Source organism: Hemicordylus capensis, chromosome 1 (assembly GCF_027244095.1).
Source record: "Hemicordylus capensis ecotype Gifberg chromosome 1, rHemCap1.1.pri, whole genome shotgun sequence".
Lineage (NCBI taxonomy): Eukaryota > Metazoa > Chordata > Lepidosauria > Squamata > Cordylidae > Hemicordylus > Hemicordylus capensis.
Genome location: NC_069657.1, coordinates 17,394,285 through 17,416,648, shown reverse-complemented (window position 1 = coordinate 17,416,648; position 22,364 = coordinate 17,394,285). Strand labels below are relative to the sequence as shown.

The 22,364-nt window shown below is 42.9% G+C and overlaps 2 protein-coding genes across 10 annotated transcripts in view; one reads left to right on the top strand and one right to left on the bottom strand.

Annotated features, from left to right (window-relative positions):
- Nucleotides 1-71: 71 nt before the first annotated feature.
- On the top strand, nt 72-21,282 carry LOC128327952 (uncharacterized). 8 transcript variants are annotated; one of them, XM_053257430.1, is made up of 8 exons: nt 85-440; nt 4,806-4,863; nt 5,525-7,617; nt 7,853-7,911; nt 11,226-12,072; nt 12,807-12,874; nt 17,305-17,370; nt 21,148-21,282. In XM_053257430.1, the coding sequence occupies exon 3, from the start codon at nt 6,330-6,332 to the stop codon at nt 7,290-7,292; it is 963 nt and encodes a 320-aa protein (XP_053113405.1). In that variant the 5' UTR covers nt 85-440; nt 4,806-4,863; nt 5,525-6,329; the 3' UTR covers nt 7,293-7,617; nt 7,853-7,911; nt 11,226-12,072; nt 12,807-12,874; nt 17,305-17,370; nt 21,148-21,282. The 8 variants fall into 8 exon arrangements, with proteins under 8 accessions (XP_053113385.1, XP_053113405.1, XP_053113413.1 ...); XM_053257438.1 differs by lacking the exons at nt 11,226-12,072; nt 12,807-12,874; XM_053257390.1 differs by lacking the exons at nt 17,305-17,370; nt 21,148-21,282 and having other exon boundaries at nt 11,226-11,443; nt 11,849-14,056.
- Nucleotides 17,776-22,364, bottom strand: part of ADSS1 (adenylosuccinate synthase 1) — a 38,287-nt gene continuing 33,698 nt past the window's right edge. For both annotated transcript variants that reach the window (XM_053257349.1, XM_053257358.1), the window contains one exon: nt 17,776-21,412. In XM_053257349.1, coding sequence (XP_053113324.1) covers nt 21,360-21,412 — 53 coding nt within the window. In that variant the 3' untranslated portion in view covers nt 17,776-21,359. The remainder of the gene's footprint in view (nt 21,413-22,364) is intronic.

Sequence of the window (22,364 nt, the reverse complement as noted above, 5' to 3'; positions counted from 1 at the left end):
AACCCTCTACGAATCCCGCCTCCCTAGACGTCACTAGGCTATCAGCCAATCGGGAGAGCGGCGCCGAGAGAATAGGCGGGGTGTAGCCGAAGGCTTCGAAGTGGCCGTGGGTGGGTCTGGAACGTCAGGGGGCGTGATTGTTTGGGAGGAGTGGGCGTGGCGCAGCGTGGGGCGTAGCTTTGTCCCGATATTCGCTGTAGCCCGATAGACTCCGTCTGTCCCTCTCCCCACCTCCCCCAGAGAAACAACCAATGCCGTGCGAGATTACCCAGCTACCAATCACGCGCGAGGCCAGCCGTAGGCCTCTTTAAAAGCGCCCGCCATGCGGCTGCTACTCCTCTCTCTCTGCCCTTTCTTCAAATCTGGGCTTGCTGTGCGCTGCGCAAATAGGAGAGAGAGAGAGATTCACTGCAGGCGGGACTCGACTAGACTGGTACACAGTAAGTTGATCGCTTTTTTTCAGCAAGGTGAAGCATCTTCTCTGTTTTTCCCCACCTATGGTTTGGAGAAAGTGAGGAAGGTGCATATTTGGGGGGGTGTTGTAGTTCCAGGAACTAATTATTTTATAGCCAGAATTTTCCTTTTTCGCGGGTGTGTATGTGCTCTTAATCCAAACCAAGTACAAGGAGAGGAATCTCAATTTAGGTTCCCCCCGCACCTGTTAAATACTCTATGTCTAAAGCTTTAATCCTCCTGTGCATGCTTCCATCAGTACAACAAGCAGGGAGAATTAAAGCTTGTGGGGAGAGCCACATCAATAGCTGGCTGGTGTCTGGCTTATTGCAGCGGCATGGTCACTTGTATCTGTGCAGCGCGTTGTTCGTGTAGGTAATGTGACCTACATGTTCCCTAAGCTGGCTATTGTATGAGTTTCAAGTTCACTGCTTCAGTAGATTTCCAGTCCTCCAGGGGTGTAACAAGGTTGGAGTGGGCCCAGAGACAAGATTTTAAAATGCCCCCTGCCGTCACTGCCTTCCTCTCGTTTCCTTGGCCCAATGTCTCTGCTAACTATCCAAACTAGTTGCAAGGTGTAAATAACAGTACAGCAGAACCAAATAATACAACAGAACAAAAATTTTAATCATTGCACATACTCCAGCTACAGTCCTTCACCCAAGTACAAACTCTGCAACTCCAGCCATAGTTCAGTGCAGGGTTTCTTAACCTTGGGCCCCCAGATGTTGTTGGACTACAACTCCCATCATCCTCTGCCACAAAGGCCATGTCTGGGGCTTATGGGAGTTGTAGTCCAACAACATCTGGTGACCTAAGGTTAAGAAGCCTTGGTTAAGTGTACAATGCCCTTTTGTTGCCTTTTCAGAAGACTTAAAGATAGAAGTCCATGAAGGACACACAATAAGACTCTAGGACAAATATAAAGATTTTTTTATAAGTAATTAGACTAGGAAAGTTATCAATCTCAGTTGTCTCCTGGATGCAACTCATCAGTTATTTTTTCTGTGTGTGTGCTTTTAAAATTTTATTGGTTTTTACAATATCTTAACAATCCAATTACATTTAATTAAGTAAATGTTGACTTCCCGCTTACCAATCTGCACGGTTCATATTGGCTATACAAATCTACCATTGCTATAATAATTCAAAAACACATATATTCTACGTTGCAAACTTAAAGATAGAAGTCCATGAAGAACACACAATAGGACTCTAGGACAAATATTAATTTTTGTAATTAGATTAAGAAAGTTATCAGTCTGTTGTCTCCTGGATGCAACTCATCCGTTATTATTTATTTATTTATTTATTTAATTTCTATACCGCCCTTCCAAACATGGCTTAGGGCAGTTTACACAGAGAAATAATAAGATGGATCTTATTTGTTGGCACTCCAAGCAATTGTACAGCTTGTTTGCCAAGTAAATCATTCAAATTAAAACCAGTTCCCCTTGCACACATTCAGGCAAATAGTGGTGGGTAAGAGAGAAAAAATTCCCATTGCCAAAACATAAATATATTGAGCACACACACTCACTTCCCCCATCCCAGATACCTGGAAGTTGCCCTTGGCAGACCAGGTTCTACTTGACTAAAATATTCCTCTCTCGTAAAAGAATAGGGAGTCAAGCCACTTGGCTAATTCTAATATACACTGCTTTTGCAGAACCCCCATGTGCCAATGAAAGAAGGCACACATCTCCTTCAAAACCAATCAAACCATCCCCTCCTGGGCCACACTGCCACTATCATTTTCCTACCCTTTCCTCACCAAATAAGATTGTATAATTGTATAAATATAATTGCGAGACTAGAGCAAAACATCATCTGTTTCCCCTGCACTTTCTACGACAGCAGGGGAGACTGGGAGTGGACTCTGACAGAAAGGCAAGATGCCTCCTCACCCCGTCTCCCCTCCCCGAGAAATTATTATTATTATTATTTTTACATTTATATCCCGCTCTTCCTCCAAGGAGCCCAGAGCGGTGTACTACATACTTGTGTTTCTCTTTCACAAAGACCCTGTGAAGTAGGTTAGGTTGAGAGAGAAGTGACTGGCCCAGAGTCACCCAGCTAGTTTCATGGCTGAATGGGGATTTGAACTCGGGTCTCCCCGGTCCTAGTCCAGCACCCTAACCACTACATCATGAGAAATGAGCTGGCCAAACTGGTCTCCTCCTCCTCCACAAGCCCCAACCATCTGGTCACACAGGTGCTGGGAGGAGGGGCTGCCGTGCCCAGCGTTCCTTGGAGCCATGGAGGAGCTCAGTCAGCTGGCAACTGCACAGCCACCTCCAACGGCAGCAGGCTCCATGCTGTGGCCGCCCACCCCCCAGCCTAGTCGTTTAAGAGCCCACTAGCTGCCCGATCCACCAGCAAGTGCGTTGGGCACACCACCCTGGCCCCCCCTTCCTGCTGATGCCCCGAGTAGTTCAAGACAGACACGCAGCACACACACCAGCAAGTGCGTCGGGGTGCGCTGTGCGCGCCCACCGCCCCCCTTCCTGCAAGAGGCCGAGCAAGGGCGGAACTATAATAGGGCAAGGGGAGACAGTTGCCTGGGGGCCCACTGCCTTGAGGGACCCCCAGAGGCAAATCACAGGACTGACTCCCCCAGCTGCGCACCCGCCGGGGCTCCCTTCAGTTGTATTCATCCTCCGAAATTGATGTGAGTGTTAAGACCTGGAGCTACCAGAACAGCATGTCGTTCTCTAGTACCATTAAATGATTTGCATCGTCCACAATGTACAAAGCAGCCTCATTTAAGATTTCTTTACTTCATGAGCTGAGCTTCAGTGGGGGGGGTGGCATTTTAAAATCTTGTCTCTGGGCCCACCCCAACCTTGCTACGCCCCTGGGGCCGAGAGTAATTCAAGACAGACATGCAGCAGCACACACCACAGCAGTCAAGCGAGTGCGTTGGGCACGCTGCGCCCGCCCCGCTTCCCGTCTATAGTCCAGACAGTGACGTAAAAATTAAGAGTCGACTAACTGCTGTGCAGTTCGGAGGAATGGCGCATGCATGCTGCTGGCCCGGCCGGGTTGGGTCGCTCGCGTGGGGTGGGGTGTGTAGAGTGGACACACAGTGGCCTTAGGGCAGCAGGAAGAGGAGGAATTAGCAGTCTTGGTCCCTGCCTCCCCTGTTATAAAACATTTTATGGAGCAGGAGCCTGCCTCATGCTCGCCGGGCTAAAGCTGACAGACACATGGGGAGGAAGTTTGGATTTTTATACCCCCGGCACGGCCCCCTTGTATCTCACATGCTCCCCACTCCACCCCCGTAGGACTACCATACCGGTAGCCTTCCGCCCGCACGCACGCCCTTACTCAGCGGCAGCGGGAATGCTAACTACCTGAGGAGGAGGAGGGCTCCATGTGTTCTTTTGTTGTCTGTGTTGTCCCAGTTTCCCCGAATAGTCGAGCAGGCTGTGGCATCAAGGCAGGGAAGGAACAAACAGCAGAGTGCAAACCAAAGACGATGAAAGCAGCCTCAAAAAACTTTTCTGTGCTCGCTCACTTCCCGCTTAAACAGTAAATAATGAAATGAAGCCTGGTGGGCAGGGGAGTCATGTGATTTGTCTCGGGCGGGGGGCTCTAGGCTAGTCGTGTGCACGGACCGGTTCGGAGGCCATTCTACTGGCCTCCGAACCGGTCCGGACATGGGGTGGTTTTGGTTCGGGAGGGTTAGGGTGGGGGGTTCCATTAAGGGTGGGGGAGCTTTACATACCCCTCCTGCCCTTTCCAGCTTTGGCGCCGTAAATATAAAAAAAAATCCGGGCGGCAGGATCCCTCGCTGCCCGCTTCTGTCTCCATGGCTCCGCGCTGCTCCTTCCTGTTTGAAAAATCGGACTGCAGGATACTTCCCTGCCGCCCCCTGCTGCTGCTGAAGCCCCCTCGAAGCTCTCTCGCCCCCTTAAATCTCGCCCGGACTGAGTCCGACCGCGCTCGGGCGGGCGGCAGCGAGATGTCCTTCCGCCCGCCCCCTTCCCTGCCATCTGCGAAGTGCAGGAAGCCTTCTGCGTGCTTGCGCAGAAGGCTTCCTGCACTTCGCAGAGTCAGACCGCAGGAAGTAAAGCCCCCCCCGCCCTTAATGGAACCCCCCACCCCAGTGCCGAACCGCAGCTCTGTGGTTCCGTGCACACCCCTACTCTAGGCAGCCGGTCCCCAGACAACTGCCTCCCCTTGCCCTATTATAGTTACGCCCCTGCAGTCCTCCAAGTAAAACATATTATAGTTTGCTTTTTTTTATAATACTTCAAACTCATATTTTTGCATACTACCTTGCAAACACTTTAAATCTAATTTTGAATTTGACATCTACTAATTTTCTTTTCATTCTTTACAAACAGATTTGTTGTGGAGAAATCCATCCAATTGATACTTCTTGATTGTGGAGTTTGAAGCCAGGTAATTTATTTATGTAAGTTGTGATTCTTTAATGGATTGCTCACCACAGTGATGGAGCAATCCTACTGCCTCAGTATAAAGACTAGAATTGGTCTAGTTCTACGAAATGCATAATAGTTGTTAATATAGAATTATTTTTGCTTTGAAGAGATGGTGCTTTGTAATGGAAGTGTTATCCAAGACACTAACTTGATCACTGCGTGATCCCCACCGCACATTAAGGTCATTGAGGACATTCATCACCAGTTACCACCAGTTCGTCTGGTGGCGACTCAGAGGCAGGCCTTCTTTATCGTTGCTCCGGGGCTGTGGAATGCGCTCCCTGCGGAAATCCGTAATTTGAATTCTCTATTAGTCTTCAGGAGAGCCCTTAAAACGTATCTGTTTGGCCTGGCTGGCTTTCCAGGGTTTTTAAATTGGTTTTAATATTTTAACCCGGTTTCAGGGTTTTTAATTACTGCCGTTGTTTAATTGTTTTAAAATGTTTTTAAATTGTTAATTGTTATATTGCTGTTAAATTTTTGTTTTAGCTCTTTACTGTTTTAATGGTTTGTTTTAATTGTAAACCACCCTGAGCCATTTTGGAAGGGCGGTATACAAATCAAATAAATAAATAATAAACATTCTAGCACACATTTCAATTATTTCATCCAATGAACAGGACAGTCAGTTCAGCAGCTGCGGAGGACGGCAAGTTTTCAGCGGCCATGTAGCCCCCGGGACTCGAAGCAACAGCAGCTCTTCGCACGACTCTTTTGCCTGTGGCCACCGTGCCTAAGTGGAAAGCTGCCTACAATAGCAGTCGCAAGTATAACTCCAAATGGGAAAAAACGTTTGTGTGGGTCAGAAAGGCTGCAGATGGATCAGAGGAAGCTTACTGCAAATTGTGCCACTGCAACATTTTGCCAAGAATGAACAACCTCCACCATCATGATAAATCGGAGAAACACAAGCGGAGAATTCCGTTACAAGGCCAGGTGCAACTCCATCTAACAAAGATTCCCAGGCAAGAGATTGATAAAATTAGGGCAGCAGAACTGCTGTTTGCTGTAAGCATGACTTGCCATTGTGTGATAAGTTCAGTTGACCACATGACTGACATCATGGTAGCACAGGAGAAGAGGAGCACACTGGAGCACATAGAGCTACATAGAACAAAATGCTCATGCTTGATCCAAAATGTCATTTCGCCTGCACTAAAAAATGAGCTCATTGCTGACTTGAAGGGCAAGAAATATGCCATCCTTCTAGATGAATCAACTGACATTACAACACAAAGACACTTGTGCATTCTAGTTTGATTCTTCAGTGATAGGAAGAAGGCAATTGAGACTGGATTTATAGGTTTGCTTCCGGTTCAAGAGGCCACAGGAGTAAGTATTTTCAATTTGATTGCTGAAGAAATAAAAAGATGTGGCCAGAGTCTTGCGAACTGCACTGGTTTTGCATTGGATGGTGGATCAAACATGGTTGGGTGCAACAACTCTGTGTGGTCAAGACTAAAAGAAGCATCTCCTTCCTGTCTGCAACTCAGATGTATCTGTCATTCGCTGGCACTGTGCATTCAACGTGCAGCATCCAAGCTGCCATCAAATATTGGATTTTTGCTGTCAGAAATACCCGGTTGGTTCTGCCACAGTGACTTAAGGCGAGAGGCATACAAACAGTTGTTCAGAGCGACGAACACAGCCACAGAATTCAAGCCAGCTCGAACTGCCCCCCTCCCCTTTGAAAAACCTTCACTTATGCAGTGGCTTGTGCGTGCAAAGCTCATGTTCAACATTTTGATGAACTGGGAAGAGCTGAGGGCTTATTTTACTACCGTTGAACTAGCCCAATCAATGTTAGACATACAATTCAAAGCAAGACTCCTGAAGGAAATGCTGTGGGACTACAAAAATTACTTGTTCTTTGAGTTTGCAACACCTGTTGTGCAGGAATTTGAAAGACTGAACAGCCTTTTTCAGAAAACCAAAGCTCATGAACTGTGCAAACAACTATTCCTACACCATGAGAGTCTTCAGAACAGATTGTATGATGCCAGAGGACAGAAAAAAAATATTCATGAAGTTGATTTTGGTGTCAAATTCTTAACTGTATGTAATAAGTTCCTGCAGCAGAAGAACAACTGTGCTGAGGCTCATCTGGAAATAGACAATGTCAAAGGAAGCTGCCTGTGCATGCTGGAAGAAGCTCTCAGAGATACATTTGGAAATCTATCAAAATTGAGCCCTGTAATAGTTTTGAATCAAGCTTCAAGGCCTAGGTTTTCAGAGTTGCCCTTTGTACAGCTGCATGCAGGAAACGACGTCAGCACAATTGAAGAGCAGTACAGAAAATTGCCTCGTGTTGCCTGGAACGAAGAAGCTCAATTTGAGAAAGATGGACTCCCAACAGACACTGAACAGTTTTGGCTGGGTGTACTTTAGCATCCAGCGTTTAAAGGGCTTGCCAACTTTGCCCTTACTTGCCTAATAACCCCTGTCAGCGATGCTGTAGTTGAGAGGATATTTTCCCTTGTATCCTCTGTTAAAACAAAGGCAAGGAACAGGATGCAGCTGAATCTCCTTGATGCCATCATAAGAATAAGGGCAGAACTGGTGTTTTCAGGCAAATGCTGCAAAGACTTCACTGCCTCTTCCGAAATGCTAAAGAACTTCAAAGCGGACAAGGTTTATGCCACCACATCCACTCGGGCAGTGGCAGACAGTGATGAGTCTGATGCTGACCTGGATCTGGAGCTTTTCCAGTGATGTGAGTATGAAAAACATTTCAAACTATGCTTGGCCTCTGTTGGCCTTTTTATGCTTGGCTTTCTTTGGGCTTTTTCTTACAGTATTGCGGGGAAGGGTGCGAAGGCCTTTGTTCATGTGCAAGTGTGTGTGTGAAAGCTTCTGCTTGTATGCAGAGTGTGTGATATTATTTGCATAGGATTGCTGCAGCCCAAGAATGTTTTGTTTCTCATCGTGCCCTTTCTCTCCTTCCACAGCAAAGACACGGGTTAAGGAGGACATGTCGGGGACCTCATTTGCTGCACGTGTAGACCAGGTGAGGGTGCCTGTGTCCTGCAGAGATTTGGTTTTCCATCTGGCCTGGCCTTCCAGGGTTTTTAGATTGTTGTAGGGTTTTTTTTAATGTACTGGGGTTTGTTTTAAGGGGTTTTTAATTGTTTTTTAACTGACTGTTTTATGCTTTTTAAAAAAAATTGCTTTTATTGGTGACTGATTTTAACTGTTTTTGTTTTGCTTGTACGCTTAGCCAAATTGGGTAGGGCAGTATAAAAATTCAATAAATAAATATATGAAATAGTAGTACACATAACCAGTTCATTAAGCTATGCTTGGTGTTCTGGCCTTTTTCGCCTCTTGGCTTTTGGGGGGCTTATTTGGTTTTAACATTAAATGCCAACCTGGCAACGGAGCTGGGTGTAGACTCATTGAATCATGCAGTGGGACTTACTTTCGAGTAAACATGCATAGGAGACATCTACAATCCTTTATCCATTTACTTGGTGTGCACACCTATTACTACACATTTGGCTCACATTTGAATGACTTTGGGATTCACTGCAGTCAGAGGTGCACCTAGGTAATTTTGGAGCCTTGGACCTAAAGGCCTTTGGTAGCCCCACACCCACAGTATTTTAAACACATTTTTAACAAACATACCACCGTGGACAGACTAAAAGGGATTTTAGGGCTCCCAGGGGGTGTGGAGGCCCTGGACCGGCCTGGAAGTCCAGGGGAAGAGCACCTCTGACTGATATAATTCCCAGGTAAACATAAAGGTAAAGGGTGCTGTCAAGTCGGTGTTGATTCCTGGTGCCCACAGAGCCCTGTGGTTGTCTTTGGTAGAATACAGGAGGGGTTTACCATTGCCTCCTCCCAAGCAGTATGAGATGATGCCTTTCAGCATCTTCCTATATCACTGCTGCCCGATATAGGTGTTACCTGTAGTCTGGGAAACATACCAGCAGGGATTCGAACCAGCAACCTCTGTAGGGTAGTGGGTAGCAAGGGGTTAACAGGGCCTGGAATTCCACAGGAGCCCTGTGATTGGTAGCCAGGCCCAGCCTGAAACCAATCAAATTCAAAAAGGGGTTTATTTTCTCTTTTTGGGAAGAGGGGTCAATAGCTTAGTTTGGTTTAGAGCTACTTTCTGTTCTTGTGACTCAGTTTGGTGGACGCTGGTGAGAGAGCAGCCAGAAAAGGCTGGGTCTCTCTCTTTCCCCCAGGTCCTCAGTGGGAAGCCTGGACTGACAAAGCTGAAGGGAAAGCTACAGAAAAAGAAAACCTTTAAGGAAGAACTGCCATCTGATTAAAAACAATAACAACAAACACAGTGGTAGAAAAAGTTCTTAATTGGACATTGCATTAGGTTGTTTGTTTCTTTTGTTTTGGTGTGCCTGTGAATCCTACAAACTAATTTGTTTTTCCTACTACCAGCCCTTATATTTTCTCAACAAGTGCTTCAGAGAATTACAAGAACTTTCTTCTGTATAGCACTGGTTGGGAATGCTCTGTGGGAAAGGGGAGGGAAGTTCCCTAGGACCATGTTAACAAGCCATGAAGCCTAAGGGACACCAGTTGCATGTGTCCTCTGAGGGTTCTTTATTGGGGATGGTGGGTGGTCTGGGTCTCCTACTCTTCACAGGATAGGATACCCAGACGGAAGTGGAGTAAGGACCTTCCCTTTGGGCCTTCCTTAAGGAGGGTACGTGGTGGCAGCAAGCATTACAAGCCTGAAGAACCAATCACTTCAGTGGGAGTCAATCCTTCAGTCACCCTGTAACCAGGGAGGCGTCTAATAGTGGGTCTGAGGAGCAGCATGCTACAGAGGCTCTTCTAGCTTTTGGTCACTGGGAGACATACAGAGCAATGATTGTGAGGAACTCTGAAGGGATCTCTCTAAACTGGGTGAGTGGGCAACAAAATGGCAAATGCGGTTCAATGTTGGCTAGTGTAAAGTGATGCACATTGGGACAAAAAAAACCAACTTCAAGTATACGCTGATGGGATATGACCTGTCAGAGACTGACCAGGAGAGGGATCTTGGGGTCGTGGTGGACAGCTCCGACTCAATGTGAAAAAGGACAATTCCGTGCGAGGGATCATTAGGAAGGGGATTGAAAATAAAACTGCTAATATTAGAATGCCCTTACTCAAAATGATGGTGCAGCCACGCCTGGAGTACTGCATACAATTCTGGACACCACATCTAAAAAAAGACATTGTAGAACTGAAAAAGGTGCAGGAGAGGGCAACCGCTCTCTACAGCAGCTGGGGCTTTTTAGTTTAGAAAAAAGACAACTGAACATTTTATTACGTTTTTCTGTTTTGGCAATGTTTTGGTTTTTTCCCCCTTTTCTTGGATGACGATCATCTACGAATTTCTTATGGATTATTCAAGCCTTTAATTGTTATTATCAAACTATCTGAGGATTCTGATGTCAAATTCCAACTGAAACTGGACTTTGGCAATTTGGCAATGATCAACACTTTATTACATTTTACCAGATTAATAAGGATTAACATTTTATTACAATCTAAGGATGCTTTTTTGATGACTATCATTAATGGAATATTGAAACCTTTAACTGTCTTACCAGGCTATTTGAGGATTCTGATGTTAAACCTTATTAAAGTTTTTAACCGAATGGAATGAGACTGCGGTCTCAGGTTTCAGTCATTGACTTTACGTTGCTTAAGGATTTACAGCTTAAATAATTTTGGAGTAATGAACACCACCTAATACTATATGACGGGTATAGAAGGCTGTTATTGAAGTTGGACTGGATTTCTTTTCTTTCCCTTTTTTGCATGGCATTGGTAAAGAAGAATCTTTCTCGGCTGTGAGAGTTTTGGCTTCCTATCTCTCATGCAGAACATCTGCAGGCTATCCTGAGAAAGCTGTCATCCCCCGGATGACATATTCTTATCTGTTTTGGAGCTCAAACTAACCACTATTTGCCTCTGGGAAGAAGAGGAACCTTTAATATGTTAATCATCAGATATTAATGGAGTTTTGGTCTTTAGACTGCTTATTAATTTAGAACTATAGTTTCAGAAATTTAAAGCATTTTTCATTGTCTTGGGAGTGAAGACTTGTGTATGGTTAAATCTTTATAAAATGTGTTAACCTCCTAGAAAGGTCATGAAGACTCTGCCTGGATAATTGACAATATTTACAGCTTTCAAGTACAATTGTGGATTTATAACCTAAGCAATCTTCGAGTAAGGTCCATTGTAATCAGTCTCGGGACAGCATGATTTAAAGCTTTGAACTGGTTCCCAAGACTGTGTTGAACAATTAGTGAACTGTTTCATCTACCCATGAGAACTTTTTCTCTTATCTTGAAACAGAACACCTGGTTCCAGTTTGTTTTCGTAAAGGACTTGAGAAAGCTGAAAACTTCCCAACGCAGCATATTCTAACTTGCCAGAGGATACTGGGGGTTATTTTAACTGTTTCTTCTCTCCCCAGGAAAAACAGTTCGTGTTATTTTAATTGTCAGATAATAATGGACGTGCGTTAATCTGGACTTTAGTGCCTGATTTTAGATGAGGAACTATACTGTTAGGTAAATTCCTGTATTAACTCTTGCATTCCCTGTAAATATTACTTGGTAACTCATTATTCAGGAATTCTGCATTACCAAAGTATAGTCAAGCTCAAGTATTCCCTTGTCTATTCTGCTTGGTACTACTGTTAAGAGGGAATTCAGCTTGGGCCTATTTTTAACTTGAAGGAAACTTCTTTGTGAAGTTGCTTTTTGAAGATCACATGTACTGAACATTATTATTCCCTGTGAAATTGCTTGGGGGTAAACAAAGTAGGGAATTTAGCAAGCTTGTTTTAAAAAGTAGGGATTAACATATCTGTTAAAATGATGTCCTATAACCAATTTTTTCTTTCAGTTATGGGAGAGCTTAATAAGATCTCCTCACAAATAGATAGTATGACTGCAAAGTTGTCTTTTCAACAGGAGGGATTTCAGACCGATTCAGAGGCTAGATCTCAGATGACTTCTAGTGAGACAATGCAATCTAAACAACATAAGGCTTCCCAGGATAGTTGCATTGATAGACAAACGCTGGGGAATTCACGTGATACTCTATCAGATCCTGGAAATGACTATATGATGGGACTTAGGGGAAAGATTAGATATTCAATCTTCGATACAGCTAAATGTTTCACAAACTCATTCAGGTACAGATGGGTTTTACTTGCCAGACATTATCCTTTCTCTGAAGTTAAAAAGATTTGGATTCATCTGTTTTTAGATTCAAAATAAATCTTAACTGCATTATTTTCTCTCTTTTCAGCTTTTACTGGATTATTAATTGGACTGGTTCATTGACAAGTCTTTGATAACTTTGTTATGGCTTTTTCTTGTTCCTGCATTTTACTATTTTCATTTTAGTGTAATAGCATTACCAATTGGCCTGGGTCACTGATGATAAAAGGCTCCCCCACCCACTCTATTCCAGTATAAATTATTACAATGTTTTAGTTTACTAATTTTCCTTTGTCTAGTAGGAAATAAGTTTTTTATATTTACTAATTTGAACATCTTTGTTTTTCTGCTTTGGTATTATCTATTTCTAATTAATCTGATAGGCTTCCAAACAAAGCTTTTGCCATATTTTTGGTAGTCCTTCAATTTCTTTCTTTCCTTTTTAAAATCAAATTGTTTAGAGAAAAACTGTATTTAATTACAGATTATTTCACTCTGCCATTTTCTTTCATTATTATTATTACTATCATTTTCCTTTTCTCAGTTTGCCTTGATGTAATTATTCAATATTTTGTGGGAGATAATACGCTAAATACCTGAATGATATAAAAACCAATGAGATTCAGATTTAATTTGAAGCTCATAACTGATAGAGTTGCCACTTCTTTTGTCACTATACTTTTTTCCTTGGATTTTGCTTTAAAAGGATGCTTGGCCGGACTAGACAACTTTGATGATAAGAATGTACTTGTGGATAATAAGTTTGCTAAACAAGTATGTAAAACTGTTTTTATTAGTGGCTATTGCAAGTTCGGAGATGTATCTTATTCTTTTGATCTTATATTAATTTCATTTTCTCCCCCCCCCCTCACTTTTGTATCTTTATAAAAAAAAATTATATTGGTTTTAAAGATATAAAGAAAAAAGACTGTGGGGAGACATGATAGAGGTCTATAAAATCTTGCATGGTGTGGAGAAAGTGGATAGTGATAAATTCTTCTTCCTCTCACATAACTCCAGAACCAGGGGTCATCCCATAAAATTGATTGCCAGGAAATTTAGGACCAACAAACAAATAGTATTTCACACAACACATAATCAACTTGTGGAATTCTCTGCCATGAGATGTGGTGACAGCCAACAACCTGGATGGTTCTAAGAGGGGTTTGGATCACTTCATGGAGGAGAGGTCTATCATCAGCTACTAGTTGGAGGGCTATAGGCCACCTCCAGCCTCAGAGGCAGGATTCCTCTCAATACCACTTGTGGGGGAGCAACAGCAAGCATGACCTCAGCTCTTTCCTGTGAGCTTCCCAGTGGCATCTGGTGGGCCACTGTGTGAAACAGGATGCTGGATTATATCCAGCCGGCCTGTTCTCATGTTCTTAGTGCACTGAGAGAGCAGCCTCCCAATTCATTTCCAGTGGCAATTTTTGATGCCTTCTCCTTCCCCAAGCAGCCCTCTGTGCCACCTGAATATATGTCCCCGAGGGCTGCACAACCCTCTGTAGGTCAGCCACTGATAATAGTCATTCTGTTGTAAGTAGGTAGGTCATCTGGTGTTTTTAAAATGTGGGTTTTCCTCAGAATGCAACAGATTAGTATTATTCCTTGTCCAAAACACCTAAAGAAGTTTAAAAGAAGCCAAAAACTAAACAGAAGCTAAAGAAGAGACTAGCAACATTTCTCACAGGATAGAATTTCTGCATATCCCTAAAGAAAAACGAACACACATGCAGCAGAATCGGATTAACATATTTTTATACTGCCCAAAACTTATGTCTCTGGGCGGTTTGATGGAATCCTGTGGTGGTGGTGTGGGGTTAGCTGCATCATTTAACACTGCAGTGCAGATGGAGGATTTCTGAATTATCCCTGCAAAGCTTCTTGCTAGTAAAAAAAAAAAAAAAAAAAAAGAGGGGGGGACGACTAAGATATCAGGGAGAAGGATTCTGACTCAACACACTGCCCACTGGATTAATTTTTCCTTTGCAAGGAGAATGGATCACATACAAATATCTATCTTCCCCTCTTAAAGTGGCATCATGCATTCTGCCACCTCATTCTGCTGCATCTGTAGACTGGGGCAGCCCAAGGTGTTTTGCTGCCTGGGGCAAATGAAAGTATGATGCACCCCACATCTAGGGATGTGGGTGCTCACCATTCTCAGGCTGTGATGCCAGACACCTGTGGCAACTTGTGAGCACTCTCAGACTATGTCATAATAGGAACAGAGGATGCTGCCATATACTGAGTCTATCTAGCTTAGTATTGTCTTCACAGACTGGCGGCTTCTCCAAAGTTGCAGGCAGGAATCTCTCTCAGCCCTATTTTGCAGAAGCCAGGGAGGGAACTTGAAACCTTCTGCTCTTCCCAGAGTGGCTATATCCCCTGAGGGGAATATCTTGCAGTACTCACACATCAAGTCTCCCATTCATATGCAACCAGGGCGGACCCTGCTTAGCTAAGGGGACAAGTCATGCTTGCTACACCAAGACCAGCTCTCCTCTCCCATCGGCCCAGGAAGTGGTGGTAGAAGGTGATCCTAGCTCAAGTTGGGTGTGGGAGCACCCTGGCAGGGCAAGGAAAGGAAAATGAAACAGTTGTCCCAATGGGGTGAAGAAGGGCAGCAGTAGTGGATAATGGGGTACAGTGGTCCCTCTAATTTTTTTCCCATCTCTGTGCAGAATGAGTTTTGTTCTGGGCAGCAGTATCAAAGCACTGTGCGCGCACCTGAATACAGAGTGGGGCCTTCCTAATTCTAAGAGAATTCCTAAGAGAGCTGGTCTTGTGGTAGCAAGCATGACTTGTCCCCCTAGAAGAGCATCTAGGTTCCAAGTTCCCTCCCTGGGATCTCCAAGATACAGCTGAGAGAGATTCCTGCCTGCAACCTTGGAGAAGCCACTTTCAGTCTGTGAAGACAATACTGAGCTAGCTAGACCAATGGTCTGACTCAGTATATGGCAGCTTCCTAACCTGAGTGGGATCTAAAATTAACTGAGTGGGCATCAGAAAACTTGTGAGCAAGTGCATGTGCGCACACCTTAGAGGGATCAGTGGTGTGGGTGGCACCCATGATGGCAGGGGCCCAGCACTTGCTGCCCCCCTGTGCCCCTTCCCACACTTGGACTTAAGCCGACTACTTCGCCCATGCCTCATGAAAAGGCTGCCCCTGGATGTAGACCAGGCCTTATTGGTCTTCTGAATGTGTCCTGGGGGGAAAGCCAGATAAACTGGTTCACATACAAAGCATCATGCCTCATCCCCTTTGCCTCCGAACTCGCATTGCGTCATAACCACAGCAATAAGCAAATGACGGGAGGCATGTCACTACAGCAAGGATGCAGTCTGTAATAGCCATGGAGCCTCTCGGAACTTGGGAGAAGCAAGGACATGGTTTCAACCCACATGGATCCAGCACATGCCCCCCCACTCTTCCATCTGCGCTGTGCTGCACGTGAGCCTGTGTGTCTAACTCGCTACAGATTTAGAATCAGTGTGTTGCAGTGAGAAAGAATCACAAGAAAGGTCTATCTGCTTTTGAAAGATCGGGTTGGAAACTGTCAATCTGAAATGTGTTCAGAAATGAGCAGTGCATAGCCGTGCTGTGTTGGCCCTCTCCTTTCAAAATGTCTAATGGAGGACATTCATAGTGTTGTGTGCCTGAAGGCAGGCATGCAATATCAACAAAATGTTTGGTTGTGAATGTTTTCCAACATGCTGCCACTCACCCCTAGCAGGGCTAACATACGTCTTCTGCTAGAACTGCCAAATGTTGCCTGAGGTGTTGACAACATCACACATCTCATCTTTAATCGCCTCTCAAAGCTTAGAAATCTAAGCAACATCTGCTGTTGGATGGACTGGTTTTTAAACAAAATGCAACTCACCACCACCACCAAATCTTTCTTGTCTGTATCCATGTTTTGACACCCTTTCAGGAGAGTGAGGATTGAGCTGCTAATCAGCTGATGCTCCAGTCAGTAGGAGTTTGTATTGCATGGTGGATAAAGTCCTGGCCCTTGAATGTGGGAGATCTTGGTTGAAATGCCTTCTCTCTGCCAAGACCCTCCCTGGGTGGTGTTGTGGAAATCATAGGTGTTCAAAAGAATGCTGCTGAACACACAAGTGTCAAAAGTGGAGAGTCCCATCCCAAAGTGGTTTTCAATTTAAATCAATAACAATGTACAATATTTTAGGGCAGGGATTCTCAAGGTTGGGTCCCCACACACCTCCATAGGAAGGAGGGACCAATCAATCAGAGTTCTTTTTGGCTGGCTTGATCAGAATTTTCAGCCACTGGTGAAGTGCTCTCTGGAATTGGCACCGAAAGGTCTAGGGGCAAGGTTCAAGACAATAAACTGAGATCACCAAGACCTCACAACCATTTTGTCATGAATTTCACCAGCCACTTCCCTCCTCCATGTTAAGTACCTAGCAAAGCCCCTGCAGCCTACTATGTTTTAGTGAGCCTCTAAGGCAGGAGTGGGAAACCTTGGCCCTCCAGCTGGAGATGATGGGAGTTGTAGTTCAACAACAGCTGGAGGGCCAAGGTTCCCCACCCCTGCTCTAAAGAATCCAATAAGAAATTGGATTCAATTTATCCTAAAAGGCCAAACTAGATGCAACATGGGAAGTCTATGAGCTAGCTGTCTTTTTCAAATAACAGCTTTGGGGGCATTTGGAATTTCGATCAGGTCTGTGGCATGGAGGATGGAGAAAGTTTTTACATTTTGCTCACATCCCAGCTTAGAAATGTCCTTGCCAACACAGCTATCAGTTACAGAGCGGAAATTGTGCTCATGTTTTCCCCTCTTCATGTAATGGCTGTGGTGGCACGGGGGTTCTTTGGATTTAAGTCATGGCACAGGGTGTTCCAAGGGGGAAAATGGAATGTTTATAGTAAAAGGTGACTACTGGAAGGAAAAAACTCCTAAAAAATTGCAATTGAACTCACCAAGGCCCTTCTCCAAATTGGGGGCCCCTGTAGTTCTTTTTCTTTAAGAAAAGATACAGGAGTCTCAAAAATATGGAATTATTTCACATCTAATTTGGTCCTCAACATCCTGGGGACTGGTGGAAAGGCCTTAGAAGATGCCTGGTCTGAAGAAGTGCCAGGCTCTGTATTGTTCTGACTACAGTAACGGGCTCTTGGATAAATATTTTGGAAACAGATGCTGATAGAAGAAATTTTACTGTTGCAGAGGCTGAGTGCACAGATGCAGAGTCTGAACCCTGTGGCACATGAATTGATATTTGACTTTTTGGAGGTGAGTTTAGTATAAAACCAACATTTCAAAGCAACATGGGAAGCTGCCTTATACAGTTAGACCATTGGTCAATTTAGCAGAGTATTGTCTACTGGGACCAGCAGCAACCTCTTTCTCCAGGCAGGACTAGGAAAGACCCCTATCTGAAGCCAGGGATTGAACCTAGGATCTTCTGCATGCAAAACAGATGCTCTACTGCTGAACTACTTGTATGGCCCCACCTCCCTGAGCTTCAAACACATTAGAAAAAAATGGAAATTCTTTTCTTCTACCACACACAGGTTGGGATGGTGTGAAATCTAGTATTGTTCCTTTAAAATACATTAACTGGGCAGCAAGCCAGCAGCAGAATATGATCAAGCTTCAATTTCCTGTGAGTGAAAAAAAAAGGATCTGAAGACAAAATTCAGCACTCCTTATTCATGTAAGGCTTTATTAAGCAAAAGGAAAGAGCTGTAGGATAAACAGGTACAGCTCCATTTACAATATACAAAAACCCCATTAAGTATATGTTTTGTGCATTTGTAGCATGCACACACCTGGCTATCACCAGCAACAGTGCAATACAAAGCATCAAAAAAGTGTTAGTTAGAACCAGACCTTTGGTCCTTGCTGTAATACAATTAAGGCATTTTCCTCATCTTGCCATCATTTCAGTTCAGCAGATTAGTAATATTGCCTGTGTGCTAAGCAGAGTTATACTAAATTATTATAACCAAATCATATACAACAGGAAACAGTCAAGAGACTGACATTCATTATTAACCTCAGACAAATTCCTTAACACTGTATAACCAAGTGGACTGTACAGTAATTCTCTAATAAATAAAGCAATCTGAACTTTATTCAGTAGTATTATTTTGTGGAAACAGATACTTCCAGTAAATAAAATCAACAATTCAAGAAAATTCTCTGTCAGTCAAATAAAATAAGGCTACAGGAACAGCCAGATGCAGTCAGTGGACAGCAATGTCATTTCAAATACAAAACTAGGGTTAAGAGTCATACACCGCAAGTCTTGTGGATTGTTTCCTGTGAGCAATTGCTAACGTGCATAGATCCAACCTTAGTAAATACAAGGCAGGAGTCACATTAGTTAACTTTGCCCAAGTCCACAGGTGCTGAGGAACTGCAAGTTGAAGGAAGGGTCCTCAGCCATTTCTAACAGGAATGCAAACCAATTAGCAGTGTTTCTCTTAGATACACAGAGCTACCCTAATGGAGAGTACCTTTTCAAAAGCATTTTACAACAACAATAATAATTCAGACCTATAGGTAAGCCCACATGATCTATGCAATAGAAAGTAAGTTTTCATTAAGACATGGCGAGGAAGTCTAGAGGATTTAAAAAATAATAACCTAGATGAGGTACTGCGGAGTGGTCTCTAGTAGCAAAACCAAAAAAATTCTGTGGCACCTTAAAATACAAGCAAGCTTATTGTGGCAAGTGTGGGCCAGAGCCTACTTCAATGACCCAGGTAAGCAATTGTGGGGTGGTGTCACACGGTCGGCACAAAGTCTGGTTCCCAGGGAGTACATGCTCCCGGCAGGCATATCGTGCATACCCTCCAAAGTCCAATTCCTGAGTTTTCCATCCAACATTCATCAGACATGCTCTGCCCATCTTCAAAAGTTGGTTACAAATGTTGGACAGAAGGCTCAAGAACCAGACTTTGTGTCAATCGTGTGAAGCCACCCATTATCTGTCATGTTACTGTTGGCAAAACAAAGGCACAGCTATTGGCCAATAAGGATGTGCATGAACCAAGGTTCGAGCACTGGTTCGGCGCTGAACCAGTAGAAGTTATAGTCCAACGTCATCTGGGGACCCAAGTATAAGAACCCCTGGGCTACTCAGTTTTGCTAGCTTTTAAGGAGCATACTGCTCCATAACCAACCTAACTATGTGCAACATACATCTCACACTGCCACTTTATTGCTTCCTGACACAAGAACATCCTGATGGCCTTCTATAATTAGTATATATCATGATGAAAGGATATAATGGTGATGAAATTATAAGCATATTCCCATTTCTTCAAATGAAATTCTTAGTCCTCTTTAAGGCATGCAATATATGCAATATAATAAAGATCAATTGAAACCCTGGGCAAAACATACAAAAGAAAAACATGAAGGAAGAGTTACACAAACCAAGGTGCTTATTTCCAGCTATTGAAGGAAATAAAGTGAAGCATAAGATTAAAGAGGCTATGTATAATGAACAGTTAGAACCCATAATGTTAAATGAGAGAGGCAATTAAATTTTATTAGAAATAAAAAGATTGATTTTTGAGAAGTCACTCATCTCCTCCTCCAACTTTCCTTTTCTCCTGTCCCTGGATCGGTTATCTAGTTTCAGTTACTGAGTTTAATCTCAACTGATCCCAGCTGCTTGAAAAAGAGCATTGATGATATTGAGACTTTGAAACATGTTTGTTCGATTTGTAAGTTCTTTTATTTGTTTTATTGTGTGCCTTAAAGAGGTCTAAGAATTTTGTTTGAAGAAATGGGAATATGCTGGTGGTCCTGCAGAGAGGTAAAGAGGTTTTGGGATATGATTTATGATGAACTTAAAAAGATTTTTAAATGTGTATTTCATAAGAGACCTGAATCCTTTCCGTTGGGCATTCCTATATCTTACGATGGCGGCTAGAATGGTTCTTGCTCAGAAATGGAGATCTGCAGAAATTCCAGCAAAAGAAGAATGGTGGATGAAGGCATATGAATATGCAGAAATGGCAAAACTTACTGTATTAGTAAGAGATAGTCATATAGAAAACTTTGTAGAAGATTGGAAACCCTTTTTGCGGTATATGAAAAACAATGTGAATTTGGACTTATTAACGGGGGTTGAAATGTAAAAACAACAGTTGGGGAATTTGTTATAGTAATGAAACTAATAGATTACTATGGTGATGAAACCAAGGATTAAGACATAATAACTAGATATATAAATATGAAGAAAATATTAACATGAGCACAAATATGGATGTTGTAGTATAACTGGGTTGAAAGATGAACTGGAAGTCACATTGATATGTAGAAAACTAATAAAAATAAAGTGCAAAAAAGAAGAAGAAATGGGAATATACTTATTTCATCACCATTATATTCTTTCTTCATAATATATACTAATTATAGATGGCTGCATTAAAGAGATCCAAGAATTTCATTATTATGAAGAGTTTGTGGATTTATGCAAAATAAAACCATACTTTGCAATTACCTACAGGTACCAACTTTTGGATAAACTATCCTGCCTCTGAAATTAGATAAATGCATTACTTTTTACACCAGAATATACTGGGGGAAAGGTTTAAATTGTGGAGTGGGTTTTTTGTTTTGGTATTTATTAAAGAAGCAAGTCTGAATATTATACTCCTATCTTAACTGCTACTGTTCTCAACAGATTTTTTACACTCAATAAGACCAATAATTCAAAAACAACATCATGCTGAAGAGAAGCAGAAGATCTTTCTCAGATTCAAATATACTATAATTCAAATTTACTATGTATGCTAATTATTTAACGAAATGAATAATGTTTGAAGTTGGAGTCCTACAAATTTAAAATTATTCTTTCAGTTACCTTTTGCAAGCACATCAATCAATACAAAATTCTATTATGTGTATTCAGTTTCTTGAATTTCCTATGTGTGCTTTAGCAAAATGACTTTCCTCGGTCAATGACAGGCCTCACCTCCAAGTCTGGTATACAATGCAATATTAGTATCAGCTTGAAGAAATAATTCCATATGTGTTTCTTTTTTTCAGATGTAATCTTCCCACCCACCCCTCCACTAAATATCTCCTCCTCTTATTCTGTATTCCTGATTTGGGGGGTGGGGGAGAGATATACAAGATACGTCTAATCTTAATCCAGGAAGAACACTTTGCTCTCAACAGCATCTTGACTGTAGCTCAGGAACAGGGAGGAGCTGATGAATACTTGACTCTGTTTTTAGTTGCCGAAGTTGCTTGTATGTTTAAAAGAGCTGGATCATTGATTCCCTTGACTTTCCAACTCCAACCCATTTAACTGAAGAAGGGAGAGAGAGAAATAAATTATTAAAACAATTACTTGGGCATAAATAGTATAATGAAATCAACTTTAGGATGTCATCCAAAATGCACTTGTATGGATGCAGAACCCCTTAGTCCAGAGATTCTCAAACTAGAGTCCCCAGATGCTGGACTACAACTCCCATCATCCCCAGTCACGAAGACCATTGTGACTGGGGATTATGGGAGTTGTAGGCCAACACTTGGGGGACCAAAGGTTGAGAAGACTTGCCATAGTATTTAAGAGCAAACAAATGTAGAACTGCCATGCCATCCTATAACAGTTAAAATGAACGCGCTTACACTTTGGCAGCTTATGGGTAACAAAGGGGAATTGCCCATAAACCATTTGAACATTAGACAACTGATTCTCAGGTTTTACTTCCATACAGTTATGCAGTTTTACCTTTAATAGCACACACAAGACTCTCCTTGTTCTTGCAAGCTTTTAATTAGAATTTTAATAATTTGTTTTAATAACTGTTTTATGCTATTGTTTTTATCATGTCTTGTGTATTTTAATCTGTGTTGATTTTTAAATTCTGTACACTGCCTAGAGATGTACATATCAGGCGGTATTAAACATATAAATAAACAAACACATGCACACTCAAATCTGCTATAAACACAAAAAACTCTAGAGACTGAAAAGCTAGCAATGTGGCATATGCCATTCTTACCTATCCTAATCTTAGCAATGGTATCATCTAGCTCACCAAGTCCCAGCACATGGACACTTTGAGGCCATGGACACTTTGACTAATTAAGTAATCCCAGCCACAGCTTCTAGTTCCCACGCACACAGACACCCCTGGAAGTCTGGCTCCAGTTGCCTTTTTCGGTCTCGCCAAACATCAGGCCCCCTTAGCCCCAAATCTTCTTTCCCCTAAGCCCTGTTGAAAGAGATGATCCAAATCCAAAGTCAAAGC

Excerpts from the sequence above, each read along its gene's own strand:
- LOC128327952 (XM_053257438.1), top strand. The coding sequence starts at position 6,330 with ATGGTTGGGTGCAACAACTCTGTGTGGTCAAGACTAAAAGAAGCATCT.